Here is a 22,031-nt window from a genome sequence, read left to right as displayed (position 1 = left end):
AGCTCAATGTTTTTCTTAAGGCACCTTGTAATACTCCAGGCATTCCCCTGCCTCAATGCCTTTGCACTGTCTGTTCCCTCTGCCTGGAATACTCTTTCCCCAGAAGTTCTCAATGCTCACTACTTCAGTTCACCTAAGTCTTAACTCAAATAATCATTTTCAGAGAGGTGTTTCCTAACTAATCACCTTATTTTAAATTGCATCACTCTATTTCCTTGCTTTGTTTTTCTCCTTAGCACATATCACCAACTCACATAGTATGTATTTTATTTTCTTGTCAATTTTTCCCACTGAAACAGAATGTGAGCTCTGTAAATTATTTTCTGTTTTATTCATTGTCATGTCCTCAGTGCCTAGAACAGTGATTGAAACATAAAAATCAAGTAAATATTTCTTGAGCGAATATTATTGTATGACTGAATAAATGAAATAATGACAGCCACATAGCGAAGAATGCTTATCTTTTTGTTTGCTACCACCGAAGTATGTACATCTACTACCTCTAGTACTTTTGCTAAATTGTTTAGTATAAATTAAAAATAAATGAGAAATTAGTCTGTTTTACATGGTTGAGTACTGGAATTGTATGTATAATAAAATGATTTCTACTCTCCCTGCTTTAACAGTGTTGGTAGTACTCAGATTTTCGAGAAGCATGTAATAGGATATGATTTACAGACCTATTATACTTAGTCCATAATTATTTTCTGACATGGAATCAAAACCTAATGGAGAAATTAATGAATACTGTCCTTTAGTGTGTTTTCAGTGAATACTACAAAAATAAAAAATTCATAAAAAATAGATGTGTATAAATCCTGCTAGTTTTTCTAAAATATTAAGACTGTCTTCTAATCTTATAATTTTTTTAGAAGAAAACTGAAAGAGAATTTCAATTGCATACTCACCAGTAGAACAAACTTCCAGCCATGAGGCAGGGGGAAGAAAAAGGAGGATGATGAAACAACCCAAACTTCATAGGTCCTGTCTTAGGACCAGTCTCTCACGAGTAGTAACTCAGCAAGATGAAGTTATTTGTACAACTGAGATGTGTGTCCAAGTGCGCTAAAAGGTAATAATAGCCAAGGCAGGAAGAAGTAGAACAAGACATAAATCTGGGTATGTCTTCCAAGATTGTGAGTGTGAAGAGAGATAAGCAGCCATGTTTGAGGAGGAAAAAAAGGAATTTTAGGCACAGAATAGGTGGAAACAGTAAAATTATTGGAGAAAATGATCTACTCTTGTCAGACTGTACATACTCTTTTAGATAGACTGTATCTTCAACAATACAATCTCATCACTACTAGGTTGTTTTTGTTGTGTTTTTTGTTTTTTGTTTGTGTTCGTTTGTGTTGGCTTGGGAATGCCCTGCTCCTGTGTATTAAACCAGACAAAGAAATTCTTTTTCTCTGGTTGTAGATACATCCTGACACGACAGTTCTCATATTGTTAGTGTATATTGTACTGAAAATATTAGGACCTATTACTGAGGAGGCAAGTGATTCTTGTAGCCAAAATCCTCCTGGATTCTCAGTCACCATTTAGTAATTATTTGGCTTGTCATCAATGGCAGTTTACACCTCTATGATTTCATTTGCAAAAGTAATACCATGAACACTAACAATGTTCCAACATCTTTCTCAGTAATTGTCCGTAATGACTGCATCTGGAGCTTTCAGTGGGATTTAGTAATCCATTTTATAGAAAGGATAATTGCTGAAAATATTTTAACCCAATTTGTGGAATAAGTTTTATTATTTTCTAATGAATATGTCACATGTCATCTTTAAAACTTTGTCAGAGTCATTTTGTTGTTATTGTTGGGGTTTGGATACTTTTAAATAAAAAATACAAAAAAAATGTGTTGAGTAACATAATACTCATGAAACCATCTCCCAGAATTAAGGGCTTTTATTATTGTTGAAATTTTATTGAGGTCTTTTTGGGGGGTGGAATATGTTAATAAAAAAGTCAGTCTCAATCTCTCTCTCTCTCTCTTTTTTTCTCTCCTACAATATTTATCTAACCACAGGATAAGATGATAGCACATGGGAAAGTAAGACTGATTTCTGCTTATCTACAACCCTATACAACTGCTTACATAGGAAATACCTCCCCAAAGAATTCAGTGTGCTATGAATTACTTACTATTTAAAAGATCAGTCACAGACTTGGAAAAATATATCTCTTATATTAAAAATTTGCTAAAACATGCCTGGTTTAGTTTTGTGTAAAATATGGCTCAGTGATACTGGGAGTCAAAAGAAATCTAAGGAAAATCTCTAGATGATAATAACCATATCGAGGATGAATCTAGCTATAAGGACTCATTATTACTGGCTTCTTGATTAGACAGGTGGCTCTAACAGGCTGCTGTTTGTGTCATCTTAAAATGATAAATAAGCTAAACCAGGTATTTTTCTATTTGATTTATGAACTAACTATCATAAAGAGTGGTCTATACATTTATATAAATACAACCCAGATTTTCTATGAATCATACTCTGCAAGGATCACTGTGACTCTAAAATTTCCTAATATTTATGTATAATTTCCTGGATTATTGGGCACTATAAACTGAAAATATTACCAAATTTACAAATATTATTAGGCTCTCTCTGCAACTACCACAATTATGGTGATATTTCCTTTCCCCATTTGGAACTAAGGAAACAAAGCAGATATTAAAGTAAAAATACTGTGTATTCTAATAAAATCTGAAAGATAAAGGACTATTGACATTCCCATTACCAATAAAGGCCAAATATATTTTATATCTAAATCTAAATAATCTAAAAATGGTAACTAGTAAGTTCATTTGGGGCAATCGAGGTAGTATAATTAGATTGTCTCATGGAAAATGCCTGTAGAACTAGGTAGAACCTGTTCAATATTTTACTTCTAACATTCATCAACTATGTGACAATGATCAAGTTATTGAACCCTTTAAGATTCTATTGTTTCCTCTATAAAATAAGGATAATGACAACAGCAATATTACATGGTTGCTTTTCACTGCTCCTGGCCTATGCTGAGCATTGAGCATTGTCTGATGCTGTTATTGCGTTTTAAAGATAATAATCTGTAGCAGGAACTGCTACTTGTTTATCAATGTCCAATCTCTTTATTCTTTAGTTTTAGAATCCTTCATTTTGAACTAGACATGGCCTTATGGAATAAAGACTATATTTTCCAACATCTTTTGTACTTTGACTTATGGCCAATGGGAATTTCTTTTAGAAATGCTTTACGTGTGACTTCTAGGATACACCTTTAGAAAGAAAGAACAGAGTCAAAAAAGATCATCCCAGATAGAGAAGCATGGAAAGAAAAGGTTTAGTCCATGCTTCTTATTCAAAAGTGTACATCAGAGCATTTTAATGTACTCTCAAAGCAGAGGCCCCATGGCTAAAGGTTCAGATTCAGCAAGTCTAGTGTAGGGTCCATAAATGTGAATGCGAAAAGCAGTCCCCAGATAATTATGATATGCACATGTAGTTTGAGAACCATTGCTATAAGGTTTCCACCAAATCTCATACATGTAGAATATGAAGGTTAAATGAACATCAATCAAACAATACATTGGAAACTCTGCAAACTGAATAGACTATCCCTAAGCCAGCCAAATAATGCCTGATTATAGAACACAGTATTAAAATTTCCATCTCATTTGTTGTCTATACATGATGAGCTATATCTTGTAACTACAAAAACCTTTGTCTCTTAATCCTTCTGTTTTCCATTCAGAACCTCAAAGTCTCTAATGATGTATTCTAGATTTCTCTTAATTGCATTTTTATGCAGTTTTATCTGCAAAAATAAATAAATATCGGTGAGTAAAATGAGCCTTGATGAGCCCTTGTCACCTCCTGAATACGTGCTCCAGGTTGGCTGCACACCTCCAGAGAGAGCCACCCCCATATCTTTCATATAAAGTCATCAACCACCAAGTCATTCTTAGAGAGTACTGGTTCTCGATCAGGGGTGATTTTGTCAGGACACATTTGACAATGTCAGAAGATATTTTTAGTTGGTTCAACTGAGGTGCATCTAACAGGTAGAGTTCAGGGATGCTGTGAAACATTCTACCATGCACAGGACAGACCCCTGTAACAAAAAGTTACCCAGTCCAAAACCAACAGTGTCAGGGTTGAAAAACTGTTCTAAAGAGTGCTGAAGGGACCCCTTCCCCTATAGACCTGTGGTTAGAATACCCAAAACACACATTATCTGAGAAGCACCTCACATCCATCTAAAAAATAAGCTCTGCGAGGAGACATCATGCTTGTGCCCACCCCTGCGTCTGCCCTGTAGACATTCAATCTTAACATCTCTGAAACAGTACAGAGGAGGATGTATTCTGCAATCAGACCACTTCAGCTTGTGCCCCAGCTCCAGAATTTAATACTGTGGTACAAAAATTATTGTGATAGAAAATTTCCTAATATATTATAAAAATTAAATGAGATGTAAAGTTTTTAGGACAATACCTGGCACATAATAAATTATTAATAAGATAATGTTATTTTAAAATGAAATAATAGAATAATTTGATGAAAGAATGAATGATTTTTGTGATGCTCCAGCAGTGCAGAAAATTTCCTTTTTCATCTTTAAACTTATATGTCCTTTTCCTCCACCTCACCTTTAATCATAACCTGGTAACTAATAGGATACAACTTTACTTTTTATATGTGGACATAGATAATAGACACAGACACCTTTGTGTTACTGGTGTGACCTTCATGTCTTCAAATACCTTTCTCTTCCTTGTTCCTTCCTGGGAGCAATTCTTCTACAAACCTATGAAGATCCCATCTTTCCACATATGACAGAACCATACAGAAACATCGCGCACAACCATCTCACTTTTGCTAATAACCAGAGGCAAAATAAACATGACAAATTTCTGCAACAATTTTCATAGTGGCATTCTGCTGGGGTGACAAAATGAAATAGCAGTGCTTCCTATCTTCTCTCAACAATTCTCCTTGGCCTTTACAAACTACTCCTTTAAAGCTGCTCCCACAAAGGCTTCCATTTTGACCTTTTGTGTTCTTTCTTCTCCCACTCCACCCAGCCTGTTCACTCACAAGACATAAACTTACTCTTGTCTGAATAGCTGCCATGCATTGAGTGCCCCTATGGGCCCAGCACTGTGATGGGCACATCACTTCCACTGTCTCTTTTAAGTTTCTCAACAGTATTGCAAAGCATACATTGTTATCCCCAGTCTATAGAAGAGACTGTGGCTCTAGTTAAAAAACTCTCCTCTCATAACTGGTGGAATTCAAAATCCAAACCCGTTCTGCCAAATACCAATTCTATCCCGACTATCCTTCTTTGCTCATCCTGTGCTTGACTCCTGGATGGCCTCCTAGAAAACACGCATCATTTAATGGAATCCCTCTACTCTCAGGTGATTCTTTCACACAGGACTATTTCACTCACTTGCTGCTCACACTGTCTCTCCCTAGGGGAAGAGAAGGTAAAAGAACTACCTCCACCATGAGCATCTCTTACATTTCCACAGAGGCCCTTCTGATGGAATTTCTCATTGAATTCCTGAAAAACAAAAACAAAAAAATAAGACCACTCTTCCATTCAGACAAAGTGATCCTGCTTCAAATTATTATTTTTTTCCTATCTGAAATGCTGAGAGACACTTCTGCATTAATTCTAGGCATGTGTGGAGATAACCTAACTTTCAGCCTGACTTGCCATTTAAAAGATTTACATTTCATCAGAGAGACATATATAATAAGTTCTCCATATTAAAAAAAAAAAAGGAACTTTGTATTTCTTCATGTTCTTTCACTGGTATGACAGGGGTGTGTACCATTAAGTTGGAAGGGAAGAAAGAAAGTGAAATGCCTTACTCTGGCCAATCCTCCACCTGAACCTAGAATTCTACAGAGAAGAGCGAGAGAAAGTAAGATAATATGGAAAAGAAAGCAAAAAGAAAAACTATCAAAAGTAAGGATACTATTCTAATGCACCATCCTTTCAGTCAAGTAACCTGAAACTTTGAGGTTGTCTTTAATTCACTTCTATTATTTTGTCACCCAAACAAGGCATTCATTAAGACCTATTGATTTTTCTTCAAATCCGTCTTATATCATCTATACTTTGAATATTTACTGAGAGACTGCTATGGGCAAGGAATTGTGCTAGATACAATGGATTATATAGTATATGTATGCATGTGTGTGTATATGTGTGTGTGTGTGTTTGCATGTATGTGTGTATGTGTATACACACACACACACACACACACACACACACACACACACATAAAATTTCTGTGAGTTGTCCAGGAGATAGATACATAGGCAGATAGATAGAAGCAATATGTGTCTAACTATATGTCTAACACATAGAATATATTATATGAGTGCGTTTTTCATTGAGAACAGTTCTTTTCCTCACAGCTCTCACAATCTAATAAATAAGAAAAGATGTGCAGAAAACAGCAATATAAATTTATTAGGACAATGATCCAAAGAGAATTATAACTTAAGGGCTATTAAAGTTCAAAAAAAAAGAAAGAATCTAGCCGAGGCAAAGCTTCATGAAGGACGTGAAACCTAAAACTGCCTAGAACAGTTATGATCTTGTATTAGGATAATTCTTCATTGTTATACCAATATTCTTTAAAATCTTACTTCAGTAATTGAACCACAGCATTTCATGGAGTTACATTTAAAAATTGTTTCATTGCCATGTGAAAAAGACATATAGACAGTCAGTGTATTTGTCCTTACCGGGTCTAAACCTGCATTACTCAGGCTTGATTATGACCTTCCGGTGGGCTTTCAAAACTCGAGGCTTTCTATCTTCCAAATTATTTGGCAAACTTCTTCAAGATTGATATTTCTAAAACTTCACTTTTATCATGTCATTCTCTTATCCTTTAAGGGTCTTTATTTCTGTCCATTTCCAATCTAAACTGGTCTTTCTGACTCTACTCTACCTATTTAATTTTACTCCCTGTAACTCTACCTTGCATCTTCCTTGGGAATCCAGCCTAGCTCAGTACAAGCTCCACAGCTTAACTGCCTGGTCTGAATGCTGATGAGCCACTGCCGGGCCACATAATCATGCACAAGTTAGGTGTTCACTCACTCAGTGCCTCAATTTCCTCATCTTAAAAATGGAGATAAGAGTTCTTTCCTCAAAGCATTAAATGAAGTATTAAAGGAAATGATACTCAGCACAGTGCTAGTAAGTACTCGATAAATGATATCTGTATTCATGATATTTTTGCTTATAAAGTATACCCTCTCCTTTCCTGATAACATCATACTGCTTTTCCTTTGAGAAACTACCTCTCCCCAGATTCCCCCTGTCCCTGATAAATGTACCAATGAAGGAACTCCAGTATCTACATCATCCCTGGAGGTGGACATTCTATTCAAGTAAAACAAATTGCTCTCTCTGTCTCCTGGGATTTAAGGACTGCAGCTAAAATAATCTAATGACAGTGCCCCCAGGAGATTGTTAATTGCTATCTGCTGTCTAGATCCTCAAGGCTATCCTACCTAAGACATAATTGTTTAATTCTTCATTTCTACAAGTTGTCCAGAATCCACTATTGATTTCCTCTCTTGTTTAAGTTTTCCTGAGTTGCTTTCAGATATTTTCAACCAACTGACTGATATTCATCTTCTCACTCTGAAGAAAACCTCAGGATCATCCCTTCCTTGCACACTCTCTTCATCTCACAAAGAAGGCTCTCTAATTTGCCTTCCACCTACCCATATCCACCCATCTTTCAAGATCCAATACTTTTTGATAATTACCTGTGCCTTCATTGATCTCTTTCTCTATTTTTGAACATCTAACATAATACCGAGTTTAGCTTCTCTTTATAAAAAAAGTGCTTGTACCATTCAGTGTATAATAGTGTGTTTGTCATGTCTCAACAACTGACTCCTAAACCCCTTAGAAATGAAATCTATAACTCGCACAATGGTTTATGTGTAGTATTTAACATGGTGCTGAGCCCAGGGAAGACATTCAGTATCTATTAGTTTTTGATTAAGGTTAATTTAAAAAGTTTAGAATTTTTCCTCTCTTTGTCACTCAAAGTCCTACATCTATGTCAACCTCTTATGAATTCTGTCCTGTCTGTTCTCTTTTTGATCTTCTGAATTATGCCAGTCTTTTCTAAATATCTGTTTATTATTAAACACAGTTGCTCAATGTGTATTTGTTAATAGATAAAGAAATGTTTTCTATGGTTTTAAGAAATATGGTAGAAATAAGTAATTTTCAGTGCCCTGAGAATAGTATGTATGGATACTGATTGGTTTTCGGCATTCTCCATTCCTCTCCAGAGTAAACCTAATCAGAAAACAGCAGCATCCCACAAATCTCACAAGTTTCTTTCCTGCCATCTGGTCAGAAAAGGAAGTCATGAAACATTAGTAGGTGGCAGTGGCTAAGGACAGACAGTACCGTTAGTACTTTTGATGTCTTCTTCCACTCTGAATATTCAGTTTTACATATCCAACTGAATGCAAAGGCCTTCCAAGAAAAATATTTGATTTTTCAGCAAAGAAATTTTCCTTGTTTCCTGTAAATTCTATTCTCCAGAAATATTAATATATCTCAACCAAATATCTTCATTAATCTTTTTGAAATTTGACATCAAATCCTATAAGAATCATTTGAATCTGAGTAACATGAACTTTTAGAATATGATTTGTTTCATTATTTGCTCTATAGAATGGTTACCCACAGATTTTTTTACTGGACCACTGCATATTTTATGTCTGAGACTAGATGCAAAATGTTTGGCTATCTTTTCATGTTAGCCACAATCAAAGGAACACCACTTGTTTGCCATACATCTGCTTACTGCTTGTTCTTTGATCCTTGGACAAGTTGAGATAAACTGGCACAGTAGCCTTAGTCAAACAGAAAAACAGATCTGGTCAAGTAAAGAACAGAGAAATGGTATCGAGTCTTTTGGCAAATGTGATGAGATATTTTTTTGTGTGTTAATCCTATTCTTCTACAGAAAGTTCCAGTTACAATCTGAAGTTCTCTCAAGGTTAAGTCCTTTCATATTTCCTCTACTTACAGAATAAAATCAAAAGTTTTATGTTCTTCATGTTCTGGCCCCTGCCTAAATCTCCAACCTCTTCTCTTATCACTTCCCTCCTCAATACTATACAATACTCTACCTCCCTTAGATTATAATTATCTTGGCCAAAACTTTAGTCTCTTTTAAGTAAAAGTCCTAAAGAACTAGAAGAAAAAGAAGAGAGAAAATATTTAAAATAATAATAATAATAAATCTGAAGTCAGAAAGAAAGGAAACAACAAAGAAAGGAAAGTAAATCCCTTTATATTACCAGATTTCATGCAATTACTTTACTCTAGATATGCTGGGACTCTACCTAAGAGACAACTAGATGGGTGACCTCCACTGTTACAACCTGAAATCTTATCAGAAAGATGTAGGAAAAGAAGCTCATAGCCAGAATCATCTTCCTTCTCTACCAAAAGAGAAATATACCTGGTTAGGCACTACACAATCCATCACACACATTATCAAGTGTAAACTTACTACAACTCTTCTGTTTTGTAGGTTTGTTTCTTAGTTCCATCTTTTCCCATAATTTCTATTAGTCTCTTCAATATGTAGACTCTTAAACCTCAGGGCAGTTGATAAATTGTAGATTATACAACAAAATCCATTATCATTTATTATGAATCCACCATCAGGCACCAGGGAATGGAGATTTGCTGAGGCACTCTCCATTACAACAACATCTCAATGGAAATCTTGGGGCTGGATAGGTCTATAAGCTCTTCCACTAACTAAATTCTGCTGACTCAGTCCTCTCCCTCTTCTACTGTTAACATGTCTCTCCAGACTACCATTCCACCCTCTGTGTAAGTAAGCATTACCAGCAGCTCTTACCCTACACAAACCCCTGACTCCCGCTAATTCTACCCACATTCTCATCTTTACTTAGATCTGTTCTCTTCCACCCTCAGAGCTAGAGAGAGGGATGAGACTCTTCCTAGCTCTGGCATCGTTGCTTTTACAGCACTGTTCCCCCACTTCCATGAAAAAAACTCTCCTCTTTGCGAGTTAATGATTTTCACTAATCTTCTTCCCCATCAAAGCCTCCAGGTGATACTCACACTTCTAGAGTCTGAAGCCTGGCTTACGACTTTCTTGCCAACATTTGAAAGGAGTCTCCTAAAATGTTTGTGCTGTATATTCTAATATAGCCTTACAGTTACCTTATCTCTTCTCAATCCATGATTCTATCTTCTATCTCTATCCACACAACTTTGCAATAACTCCAACTCACCCTGAAATCTGAAACTCTCCTCTCTATCACAGACCTTCTTTCCACCTCATTCATTTTGTCACTCCAGTCCTACTCTTTATTCTCATGATGACTTCTATTCATCTCAATTCATCATTTATGAATATCACTTCCATTATGGGTTTGCTTGCCTCTCTGCCTCTCTGCCTCTCTGAATATCATGGCCTACAATTTCAACAAAACTTTTACTGTCACTCTATATGTCTTACCCTCTTGACCACTGGCCATATGTGCCTTCTCAGTCTCCTAAGTTTAATCTCTGCTTTCTCTATTCCTATTACTAAGGCTCTTAAAACTTGTAGAAAAGTCCAAAAAATGTTGGACATTTCCCCTACAAAGACAAGCCATTAAACATCAAGTAGGCCCTAGCTACTGTCTGGAAACTTTTCGTTTTCTCCTTATAGATTCAGCTCTCCTAAAATCTAAAAATCACTTACAGTAGGCTCTGCATAGATGTATTTTCTCATCCCTTTCCTTAACTAGCACTCTTAAAAACATAGTCTACAATCACTGTATCCATTTCCTCACTCTACACTCACTCTTTCACAGAACCTATCAGCTCTGTTTCTACCACACTCATAAAATTTAAGGAGGTTCATCAATTATATCCTTTTTCTTTTAACTTCTCAAATTCCTTGACTCCAATAAACTCCTGACCTGGTTACATTGCCTGCTGACAACAATGTAGACCTGACTGGGTGATCCAAGCTTGGCTTGGAAATATCTCTGATACAGCAGAAAGGAGTTGGGTGCCATAATCCCAAGATAGGCATGCACATGGCAGCAGACCATCCAACCAGTCCAGACTCACCTAGCCAACAAGCCAACTATCACCAACTCATCGACACTCAAATGTGCTCCCCGGTGGCCTAGTGGTTAAAATTCAACAATGCTCACAGACTGCTTTTCTGATAGAGGACAGAAGTAATTCTTGGTCTTTCAGTTTATAAGAACGTCCCCACTTCTCCTCCCCTAGCCAGATTCTCCAGAGCCTGACTCTGCCCTGCATTCAGTTCCCTGTTTAACAGTATAACTTTGCCTCTCGGTACTCAACTCCCTTTAACAACTCTTTCCACCTACATTTTCTACCAGAATGCCTTAAAGTGTTACAACATTTAATCTGCAGTTTAATATTGGTCAAAATTACTTCTCATCAATTTTCATTCCCTACATGTTAACCTAACCAGAAAGTTTTGGAAACTACCAACATCGTGACGTCCCTAAAGGGAATTCACTAATTTAGATGTTCAGTGGACTTTCACTGAGCACCTACCATTTTCTATATACATTTTCTTCATACATTTTCTACATGCTAATCTTGTAAAGATGAATCAGACATGGTGCCTGCTTTCAAAGCGTTCACAGTCTAGAGGAGCAATGAGGCCAGCAAGAAAGGACTATGAACTGTACGATAAGGACTATAAGGGATGAGTGTACCACGTATTCTAGGAATAGAGGGGAGGAGGAGAACTAATCTTCTTGAGGTCATCAAGAAGCCTCTACTTATATTCCTAAATAGATTGTAATCTAACTCTTTTGTTACTATTTCTCTAAGAGCATTATATTTTTACTGCAATCTAACCAGAATGTCTAATGACGAAAGCACTCTTATTATTAACATGGGTATTTTTAAACTGGAATATTAAGTTTAGAATACATTAACCTACAGTCTTCTATTTCTCTTGTTAAAATGTGACAAATTTTGTTTTCAGTAGGAAACTACACATCAAACACGTTTTAATATACACATGTTTTAAGTGTATATACACAATATCATCACTAGAATCCTGAGAACCAGAAATGTCCATTGCATGTACGGTTGTGTGTACTTTCCTGGGTTTAGGTATACATTCATATATATCATCAATGTAAATATTGTGTATTTTTCCTAGGGTACTCAGTCCACACAATTAAGCTAAAAAATATATCTGGGGCACTTGTGGCAGATTTTTGCCAAGCATCTCTTCTCCAGAAATTATTTTTTGCCATACACTCCCATTCAAAAAGTGAAGCAGAAGATGCCATGTTCCCATGATGTGACTCCACATGAGTACTATCTAGTCACAGTGACTAGAGATGATCATGTAACGCAAGCAGGGGAAACCAACACACTCCCAATGTGTCTGGGAACTTATAAAGGTCATGTTCCCCCTTGAGGCCTACACAGCAATATGGAAATCTTGGGAACTTTTTGCAGCAATATTTCACCATGTGAATCAAAGAACAGAGAAAACTTGTCCACAGTGAGAGAGGAAAGCAAAGCAAAAGAAGCAGTGACAAGGACCTGAAATAGGATTTCCAAGTTTCTCTCGATGTTCCAAGCCCAGGTGCATCCCTGACTTGAGATTCCTTGATATCCTAATATTTTCCTAACAAATTTCTCTTTTTCTTAAGTTCACATTGAGTTTTTGTAACTTGATGATATAAAGAGTATTGACTAATGAAATTATATGTAATCAGTTATAATAGTGTAGGTTGTACATCCAAGAGATTGGCCAAGGCATATGAAAACCCTCATTGGTTGTGATAGCCAATAAATAGTGAATCTGGAGGGTAGAACTACAGAGTTTTTACTAACTAAAACCTTAAAGTCACTCTTGAGTTTTTGCCCTTTTGCTTCCTCAATGTTTACTTGTTCCTATCTTTTATCTCTCACCAAAGACTACCAATTCTTCCTTTAAAATGCCTTTCATATCTATACTATGCTATTCATTTAAATTATAACTATTCCAGTCCAGAGTTTCTTAGCTAAATGGATCCTCTGCTTCCAATGTCCTCATGTCCACACATTGTGCATGCTTTTCTCAGGCAGATTATAAAATTATACATATCATGTCTCCAGTTTTAAAATTTCTAGTGGTTCTTCCTGTTAACTGAACAAAATCTTAAAGTTCAGCCGGGCATCAATCTCTTTAACAATCTAGTTCTCATCTATCTCTCAAACTTACATATCACTATTTCCATCTATGACTTCTGAAAATCTCATCAGTTTAATTGTCAGAGTCAGTACAATGTGTCAAGCACTGTGTTTATGATTTCATAAACATAATCTCCTATAATACTTACAACAACTGTGGTGGTTTTCAAACAAGTCTGCAAATTCTTTGACACTACTCCCATTGAAAGATGGAGTCTAGGTCCCCTGTGCTAAAAGTCTGGACCAACCTATGTTTACAACTAACAGAATGCCCCCAAAATGACAGTTTAACTTCTTAGGCTAGGTCAGAAAGGGTAATATAGCTTCTGCCTTGCTAAAAGGAGAAAGAAAAAGATGGTGACTAATGCAATCTATGTAATCATTTATAATGGAATGAACAAGCAGTGCAAATCTCTTGGCACACTCACTTTTGGAAGCCTGAATCACGAGCAACAAGTCTGATGACATTAGACTACTATGTTATAAGGTAGTTCAGGACATTGGAAAGATCACTAATAGATGTCCCAGATGAGAGCCCCAAATGAAGCCTCAGACAACAGCTAACATCAAGTAAAAACATTTAGTAAAGAAACCCCAGGATAATTCTGGCTGTCAGCTGTCAAGTCACTCCCATCTATTGAGCCTCTCCAGTTGAGGCATCATAGGGCAGAGATGGGTCATTCCCTGCTCTAGGCTGTTCATACAACTGACCCACAGAATCCATGAGCATAAAAAATGGTTACTTGTCATTGCTATGTTTAAGAGTGGTTTCTTATTCAACAATACCAACTGGAACCGATTTTAATACCTGGAAATGGGGCACTGCCATAACAAAAGCTTCAAAACATGTGGTATTGGCTTTGGAACTAAATTGTTGGCAAAAGTTGGAAGATCCTTCAGGGGATTATTAGCAAAAGCTTTCTGGACCTTGAGGAAGCTGTTGGTGAAGACTTGAAGAATACTGAAGTGAATGACATTTGAAGCTGAAGGAAAAGGGGACCTTTGTTATGTAGTGGAAGAAAGTTTGTCAACACTGTTGCCCATAGTATCATAGAAAATGAGAAACGTAACTACTGAACTATATTTTCTAGCTAAGGAGATTTCTAGATATAATGCTGAAAGTGCCACCTGGCTTCTTCTCACTGGTCCTGAAAAATGCAATAAAAGAGAGAAGAACGTAAGAAAAACTGTCTAGTTTCCAAGCAAAATTTAGAATAAATAGAAAAAAGCCAGAATATGCTAGGCTTAAAATTAAAACTCTCTTCTTCCCAGACTCTTCAGATGGCAAAAGATTCTCAAAGTAAAAAATAGCCTCAGGGGAAAAATACAGGTCACTGTCAGAAAAACATAGTCTAAAAATGAAGCCAAGGATGTGTCTTCAAAAAACGAAGACTTTAGACATTCTTAAAGTGATGCTCCATAGACCTTTTCGAAAAGACAAAAGATTTTCTAAGGATCTTAAGGGTGTGCCTCTTACATTCTCTCTGTTAAATAATAGAGTATCCAAGAATGTTAAGGGCAAAAGCCCTAGGTAGACCAAGGCTCATTTTAAAAAGACCTGTGTGTATAGTTTTATCTAATGGAATGGATATAACTTGATATATAAAAAGCCAACAGTTTTTTTTTTTAATATAATTATAATTGCTTGGCCTTAAAGCAACAGAGCCAATATAAAAGGAAAAGAAGCTTTGAACTCCCGATTTATTATTGGTAGGGAGCAGGCTCTTTAATTGCAAACACATACTACCTTTTAATTGGAAGAGAAAATATGCTTCAGATGGCAAAACTAAGAGTCCAAAGTGTGGGGCCAAGAGCCAGGAAGAACAACTCATAGGAAGTAGCACTAAGCCTCATTTAAGGAACTGCCAACATGTGCCCAGTTGGATTTCAGAATTGCTATGAGCTAGCAACTGCTGTATCTTCTCATTTTCTCTGTTCTTGAATGGAAAGGTCTATTGCAATAATCTCATCATACCATGGTCTCTTGGGGGTAGAGAGTAGGGACAGATAATTGTCTACTCAGTTAAGAGGTTTTCAGAGAGGAGAAAACCACATCCAAGAAACCAAACCCAAATAGTCTCATCTGCACCTAGACCTCAGAATTGACCCTGATGCTATATAATGGAATCAGACCTATTGGTGAGTATATTTTGTATGTGGAATGAATGTAAATAATATGCGATCAGAGAGCATTGATTTTAAAACAAGACCACAAAACAAAATTCTTTGACCCACCCCATTGGGAGGGTGGGTCTATACTCTCTTCTATCAAATCAAGACCATCTTTAGTGACTTATTTGTAAACATTGTAAATCAGTAGAAATTATACTATGTGACCTCTGAAGATAAGTCAGAAAAAGGTCAAATAGCTTCTACCTAGTTCTTTGGTGACTTTCCCCTTCAAAACTACTTTACCATGTAAGAAGTCCAATCATCCCGAGGCCATCATGCTTTGAGTAAGCCCAGGCCATGTGGAAAGGCCACATATAAATGCTATGGCCAGCAGCCCCAGTTGACATCACAGTAGACTAGAATAACAACCACCAGACACATTAGTGAAGATAGTCCAGGTGATTCTGGCCTCCACGCTATCAAGTCACCCCCTCATCAAGATTTTGAGGCCCCTGACATCACTGAGAAAAGACAATGTCCTCATTGTGGCCTTCCAAATTCTGGACCTATCGAAACTCTGAGAATAGGAAAATGATTGTTTCATGCCACCAAATTCTGAAGTAGTTTTTCATGTTATGATAGTAACTGGAACAATAGTATAAAGTAAGAATTCACGCTTTCAGTTTTCAAACAAGAAAACCAGAATAAAGAGAAGTTAGTTACCCAAGGTCACAGAGAAGCAAAGCAAAAATTCTAAAACAGACCTATATGATTCTAAAATTCATGTTTATAACCATAAAACTACACTATTTCCCACAGGAAGGATTACATGCTAAGGATTACATGCCCACATTTATCTGCTTCTCTAAGACCAAACCATTATTCAGGGCCATATTAACTCCTATCTCTTCCATGAAGCACATGCCTTGACTCCAATCCTTAGCAATTTCTCCCTCTTCAAAACTGTCTTAACTTATTTTCCACAACTTTAATTTGACAATTAGTGAATGTTAGCAACACTAATTCGCAGACGGTGAATTCATTGTTTTTCTAATGCACATTCCTCGGCTACCCTCTTGAATTGTGTCCCTAGACAAGGGTTGAAAATCCAAATGTCTAGAGAATGAAAGCAGGTAATATGCAACAGTGAAGTGGACTAGATGCGAAAGGACAAAAGTGGCCTTAAGTTACACTGGGAAGCAAATGCCCCAAGTAAATGGGTCAGCCACCACTCAGCTTCAGCACACTGCTTTTCTTCATAGCATATATCACCCACCACCTGACATAGAATGCATTTATTTGTTTATTATAACTCTCTCCTCATTAAGATTTAAGTTTCTTGAGAATAGAAACCTTGTCTGCTTTGTTCACTGCTATATCACCAGAGCCTAGTAATATATACCTGACGCTCAGTCAATAAATATCTGTTGAAGGAATAAATGAATGAAGAAATACAAGCAGTAATGTTGGCCCAGTGATCTTCCAATTTTTCAAGAGAAGCTAGAAATAATTTTATATGCAATATCCCAATTTCTAAATGCTAACAATTAATCAGAAAAATGGTAATCTATTTTTGGGATGGGTAGAGAAAACACATATGCAGGCTCGAATTCAATCTGAAAGCTACACCCATAATCTCTGTCTAGAAGGATCTTAGACTGGTTTTTATCTTTCTAATTACATAGGATAGTGCCTTACAGAGTGTAGATAACTTGATAAGCAAATAATGATGATGCTTCAAATATGCACACTCGAGGCACTGTTACAATTCAGCTGTATTTTATTAAGATGCTACTCAAGTTGCTCTCTCAGATCCCGAAGGAAAGTGTTTCAGCTTCTGATCCAAAATGACCACCTGGACTTCACATAGCCATCCCATTTCCAAGATTTTAAAGCTAAACTTCTACTCCTTCCAGCTGTGAAAAGTTGAGAAACGTCATTTTTATGTGCTCCTAGTAATAAAGGGAAAATATAATAAAGGGGAAAGGCAATGAAAAAAAAGATTGACAGAAAAAGAGAACCAGGTTTTGAACCATATTTCCACAGGTATAAGGTTCCCGATGACAATTTTGTTTTTCTTTTTACTATTCTTAGTATTTTTACATTATACAATACAAAATTTTATTTCAGTTGACCTTTCAATGTTTTCTAGTAGCATATTTCATCTTTCCTACATAAAAATTAAGGAGGAATTTTAAAATGTTTACTAATTACTTAGATTCTTAACTAATAAAAAGTCACATCTAAATAATTAGTATGTGTCTGGTTTTAAACCTGGGTCACTTCAGCAGCAAGCATAATTGTGGAGGGCCAAAAACATATTTAAGAAAACATACTGGGAAAAAACATTTCCATTGTACCCTATGCTGCTAGCTGACCCACAACAAGTGAATCATCAACTTTTGAAGATGTAAAAGGAAAGGAGATTCGGGTTCCTTTTCTCTGTATGGTCTAATGTGTACAGCCTTGAAATATCAATAGGAGACAGCAACAAACATCAGAGGAATTCAACCTATCAAATGAGTATAAGTCCAAAAGAGTAAAATGTCATCTAACCCTTCTAGAGCCAGCATTTATGACGTTATTTTAATGATTATGTAGATGAATTCGCTACATGTACTTCTTCAATAATGGCATTAATTTTGTATGCAGGCAGATTTTATTTATTTTAAATAAGCTCCAGTGATTTAAATTGAAAGTAACAGTGAGAAAAATTTATTTAGCCAAACTTATTTTTCAAAATTTAGGTTATTATAGGGTTATGAACTTCCTACAGAATAAGAATTTAGATTTCTATTCACTTCTTTTGTTAAGTTCAAGCAACACTAAATATGATGGCCACTGGATGGGAAGAATCACTATCTGAATTCTCTTATAGACACACAGGTGAGACAGTGAAACAGAGCTCCTAATGCACAGAGCAGAAAAGCCTGAAATTTAGAATGACACCAGCAGAGGTTTGACTTGTGTCTCTACCACTTGCTTACTTTGAGACACTGGGAAAGTTACTTAATCTCTTTAAGCCTCAATTTACTTTACTCATTTGGAAAAATGGAGTCATAATACCTTTCCTTAGGATTGACACAAAAATTTAAATAAATGCATATTTATTATGTAAGCCATTGAAATGAGAAAGGAAGTTGTTAATTCAGCATGGCCAACGTAGCCTGACTAATGTAATGCAATAGCATGCAAAAAGTGCCTAGAACACCATGGCATCACAAATGGTAGCTGTCATGGAGAGTCTGACTGATTCTTATTATAAATTTAATACAAACAGTAATTTTCCAGCCTTCTTATATATCACCCTTCCCTAAGCACATATTTTTATACACTTGAGTGCTATGGGCTAAAAGAAGCTTTATACCTTACAGAAATTCTAGCAAATTGGCAGAAGAACTTACTTCTATACAAAATTGTTTACTAGAGCATTGTTGTTAAACATTGAAAATCAGAAAAATTAAAATGTTAATCTATAGGACAATGACAAATTTCAATATATTCAACCATTCTATTCAGATAAATCACAAAAAATATATAATTTCAAGTAAAAAAATAAAATGAAATGGAAGTTGCAGAATGATATCTATAATATAAAACCACTTATATAAAAATCTTATTTAAAGCATGACATGTATTATAAATGAAAATACACATACTTAATAATTATATAATAATATGCATGGAAATGGCAAATACCAAATTCAGGAGAGTAGTTAACTCTAAGGAAGGGGACAAGGCATGAGATCAGGCAGGAGTACACAGGGAGCTTCAACTCTATCTAATGTTTTACTTTCTCAAAAATTGAATTAGACCGAAACAAAGATGGTAAAATGTTTAGATTCTATAGACCTACCTAGGAGATATATGGAGGGTACAATGTTAATTCTCCATATTTTCCTTATATTTGAAATACTTCACAATAAAAAGAAGCAGCTTTCCCAGTAATACAAATAGAAACAGACGATTTCCCAAAACAGACAATAGCTGCTCCAGAGATAGGAGATAAAGAGGAACAAGGATGGCAGGGGTGGGGAAGGTGGTTAAAGGAATAAGAGGGCTGGGTATAGAAGAGATGTTCCTCTCTGACTCTTTGAAACTAGGACGATAATTTTCCTCCTAAGGGTTAAGGGAAGAATTCAGCTATATAAATGAAAAGAGGAGAGGAATGATTCATTATTAATCCAGAATTAAGGTTACTTTACAGAGTGTATATCATTCAAAAACATCATTAAGTTTAAAATACTTACTACAACCCCACTCTTGGTGGTAGTCTCTCTGTATGTGAAGTTGCAAATAGCCCAGGCTAAATAATATGTGGACATAAGAGGGGTCTGTGAAAAGTGATCCGTAACCCATCCATCTTCCTCAAACACGGAAGTTTCCACTGGCATATTGGATAAAGATAAATAGGTTGCTTGATGCTTGATGCTGATTTTAAAAGTAGCCTTGTAGATGGGCTCGTCAAAACAAGGAAATGCCTTTCTGGCATGTGTAGGCGAAAACTGAGTAACACCAAGGAATCTGGAAAAGAAAATGACATTCCCAATTACATTTACGGCTTGAGTTATAACCACTTCACACACTTCTCTGATAATATATTTTTGTCAAATTGTAAGATACTATTATTTTCTGAACCAAAATTAGGTGCATGAATAGCATGAAAGTACAACTCATATACATTTCCCCAATAATAAAAGTTTTCCAGGGAAATTTTTGTCTCATAAAATTCTCTAAACCCAGAGCACCGCCTATTGGACGAAACATTACAACCTACAAAACAAACAAACAAACAAACAAAAAAACAAAAAAAAACTCATTGACATCACATTGCAAATACTGAAAAATAATAATTCACTTTTTTTGCATGCTTCACTTTCCTCACTGAAGCTGTACATCATGTAAAGACAGTGAAGCTAAAATCTAGAAGTTGTCATCAGGAACATATAGAACATATACCATCACACTGGGAAACATCTGTGCCCTCAAATTTTTGCAAGACATCGCCTGATTTTATTAAGAAAAAAAGACTTTGAAACCTGACAGAACTCGGTCTGAATTCTGGCTCTACAATATTCTTAGCTATATCATCCTGGACAATTACTAAATTTCCCTAAGGTGTAGTCGTTCATTGCTTAAAAGGAAATAATCAAGCTTAACTCAAAAAAGAATTATAAATCTTAGGGCAGAAAAAAGAGAATGTAAAACACCTATCACTGTAAATAGATGAGTAGCACCCGACGGCAGTTAATAAATTGAAGCCAGTCAAAAAATGGCAGCCACTAATTCACAGTATCTTCAAACTCTCTTGGAGTGTTATCGCATATGTTTTCATTGAATAATCCGGAGACCATTGGTTTTTACTACTCATAATATATATGTATTATGTCATGATATACTAATATAACAAATATCAATATAATAAATATGTCGATGTGTGTTTTACTATAAAATTTTATATTTAACTATAAAATATATATTTAATGCCCTCAAGTTTTAATATTAAGCTGCAAAGTTGCTTATTAAAACTCTAACTAGAAGTAACTTCTATATTCGTTCACATTTTAGGATTAGAAATGGAAACACTCATATTAAGTACTTTAAGAAAGACACTCTTTTACATTAAAAAAGGCTGTTATTTACAAAAACATTCATGACAACAGTTAAACTTTTTAACTACTAGTTGTAAAACTCGATATAAGGCATGTCAACATCAGACCTTTTGTAAAATATTAAGAGTTCTAAAGTAATTCTTTAAAAGGCTGTTTCCCTCATAAATAGTTCTGCCACCTCTCCCTTCTCCAGCATCCAAGGTGTACATGGTTCATCTAACATGGCACACTTTCCCACTAAGTCTGAACTTGGCCTCAGAATTATTCTCAGCACAGCACTTCAGGCAGCTCCTACCAATCAATAAGGGTTGACATGTGAATTGAATCTTATTGGCTATCCCTATCTCAAAGCATGAGGTGTAAATGTTTATACCATTTTAAAATTATGAAGCTTACATTTGTCATCAAGGGCCTACCTTTTTAAAGCTTAGTTTTGAAAAAGAGAAAAATAAGACATTTTTAAGATTAATTGCATACTAACTCTAAGAGAGAGGGTTTTTGAAAGTTATCTTGGAAATAGTACGGAGCTGCTACACACAAGGCTTGGGTAAATCACTTAACTGCTTCAGCCTATTTTTTCATTAGTAGAAGGAAACGATAATGTTTTCTAGGCCTTCCTTACAAAACTGTCGAGATGATAAAATGAGATAATATATGGGAAAGTTTTAGCTATAAATCTTCAGACAAATATAATGTTAAAGTTGGAAGCAATCTTAAAAACAAATTGTCCAGCTTTCATAAATTTCTAAATTGAAAAAGCAGTTCCTGTAGGGTTAAGTGATTTGTCCAAAGTTACACCAGCAATTAGTGCAAAGCTGGGTCTAGAATTCACATTTTCTGTGTCTGAGTAAAAGGTAATTATATTTCAAAAACTAAAATTAATCTTTAGCCAAAATTTATAAACAATGTTTTAATTTGTTGATTAAAAAAAAAAGTTATTTCCAAATCTGCCAAATTCGTGGTAATAGACTTCCCTATTATTTTTACTGATAGTAATATAATTTTTGCTTAATGAAATATTAGTACCTTTTAGTTAAA

The 22,031-nt window shown here is 35.6% G+C and overlaps 1 protein-coding gene across 1 annotated transcript in view; it reads right to left on the bottom strand.

Moving 5' to 3' along the window:
• The window catches only part of TRHDE (thyrotropin releasing hormone degrading enzyme), a 341,392-nt gene that overhangs the window by 308,985 nt on the left and 10,376 nt on the right, over positions 1 to 22,031 (bottom strand). Inside the window, exon 2 of the mRNA XM_011374415.2 lies at positions 19,632 to 19,905. Coding sequence (XP_011372717.1) covers positions 19,632 to 19,905 — 274 coding nt within the window. The remainder of the gene's footprint in view (positions 1 to 19,631; positions 19,906 to 22,031) is intronic.

This window comes from Pteropus vampyrus, unplaced genomic scaffold, assembly GCF_000151845.1.
Source record: "Pteropus vampyrus isolate Shadow unplaced genomic scaffold, Pvam_2.0 Scaffold9, whole genome shotgun sequence".
NCBI classification, from domain to species: domain Eukaryota; kingdom Metazoa; phylum Chordata; class Mammalia; order Chiroptera; family Pteropodidae; genus Pteropus; species Pteropus vampyrus.
The sequence above is the reverse complement of the archived record's forward strand: the minus strand, read 5'-3'. Positions and strand labels throughout refer to the sequence as shown.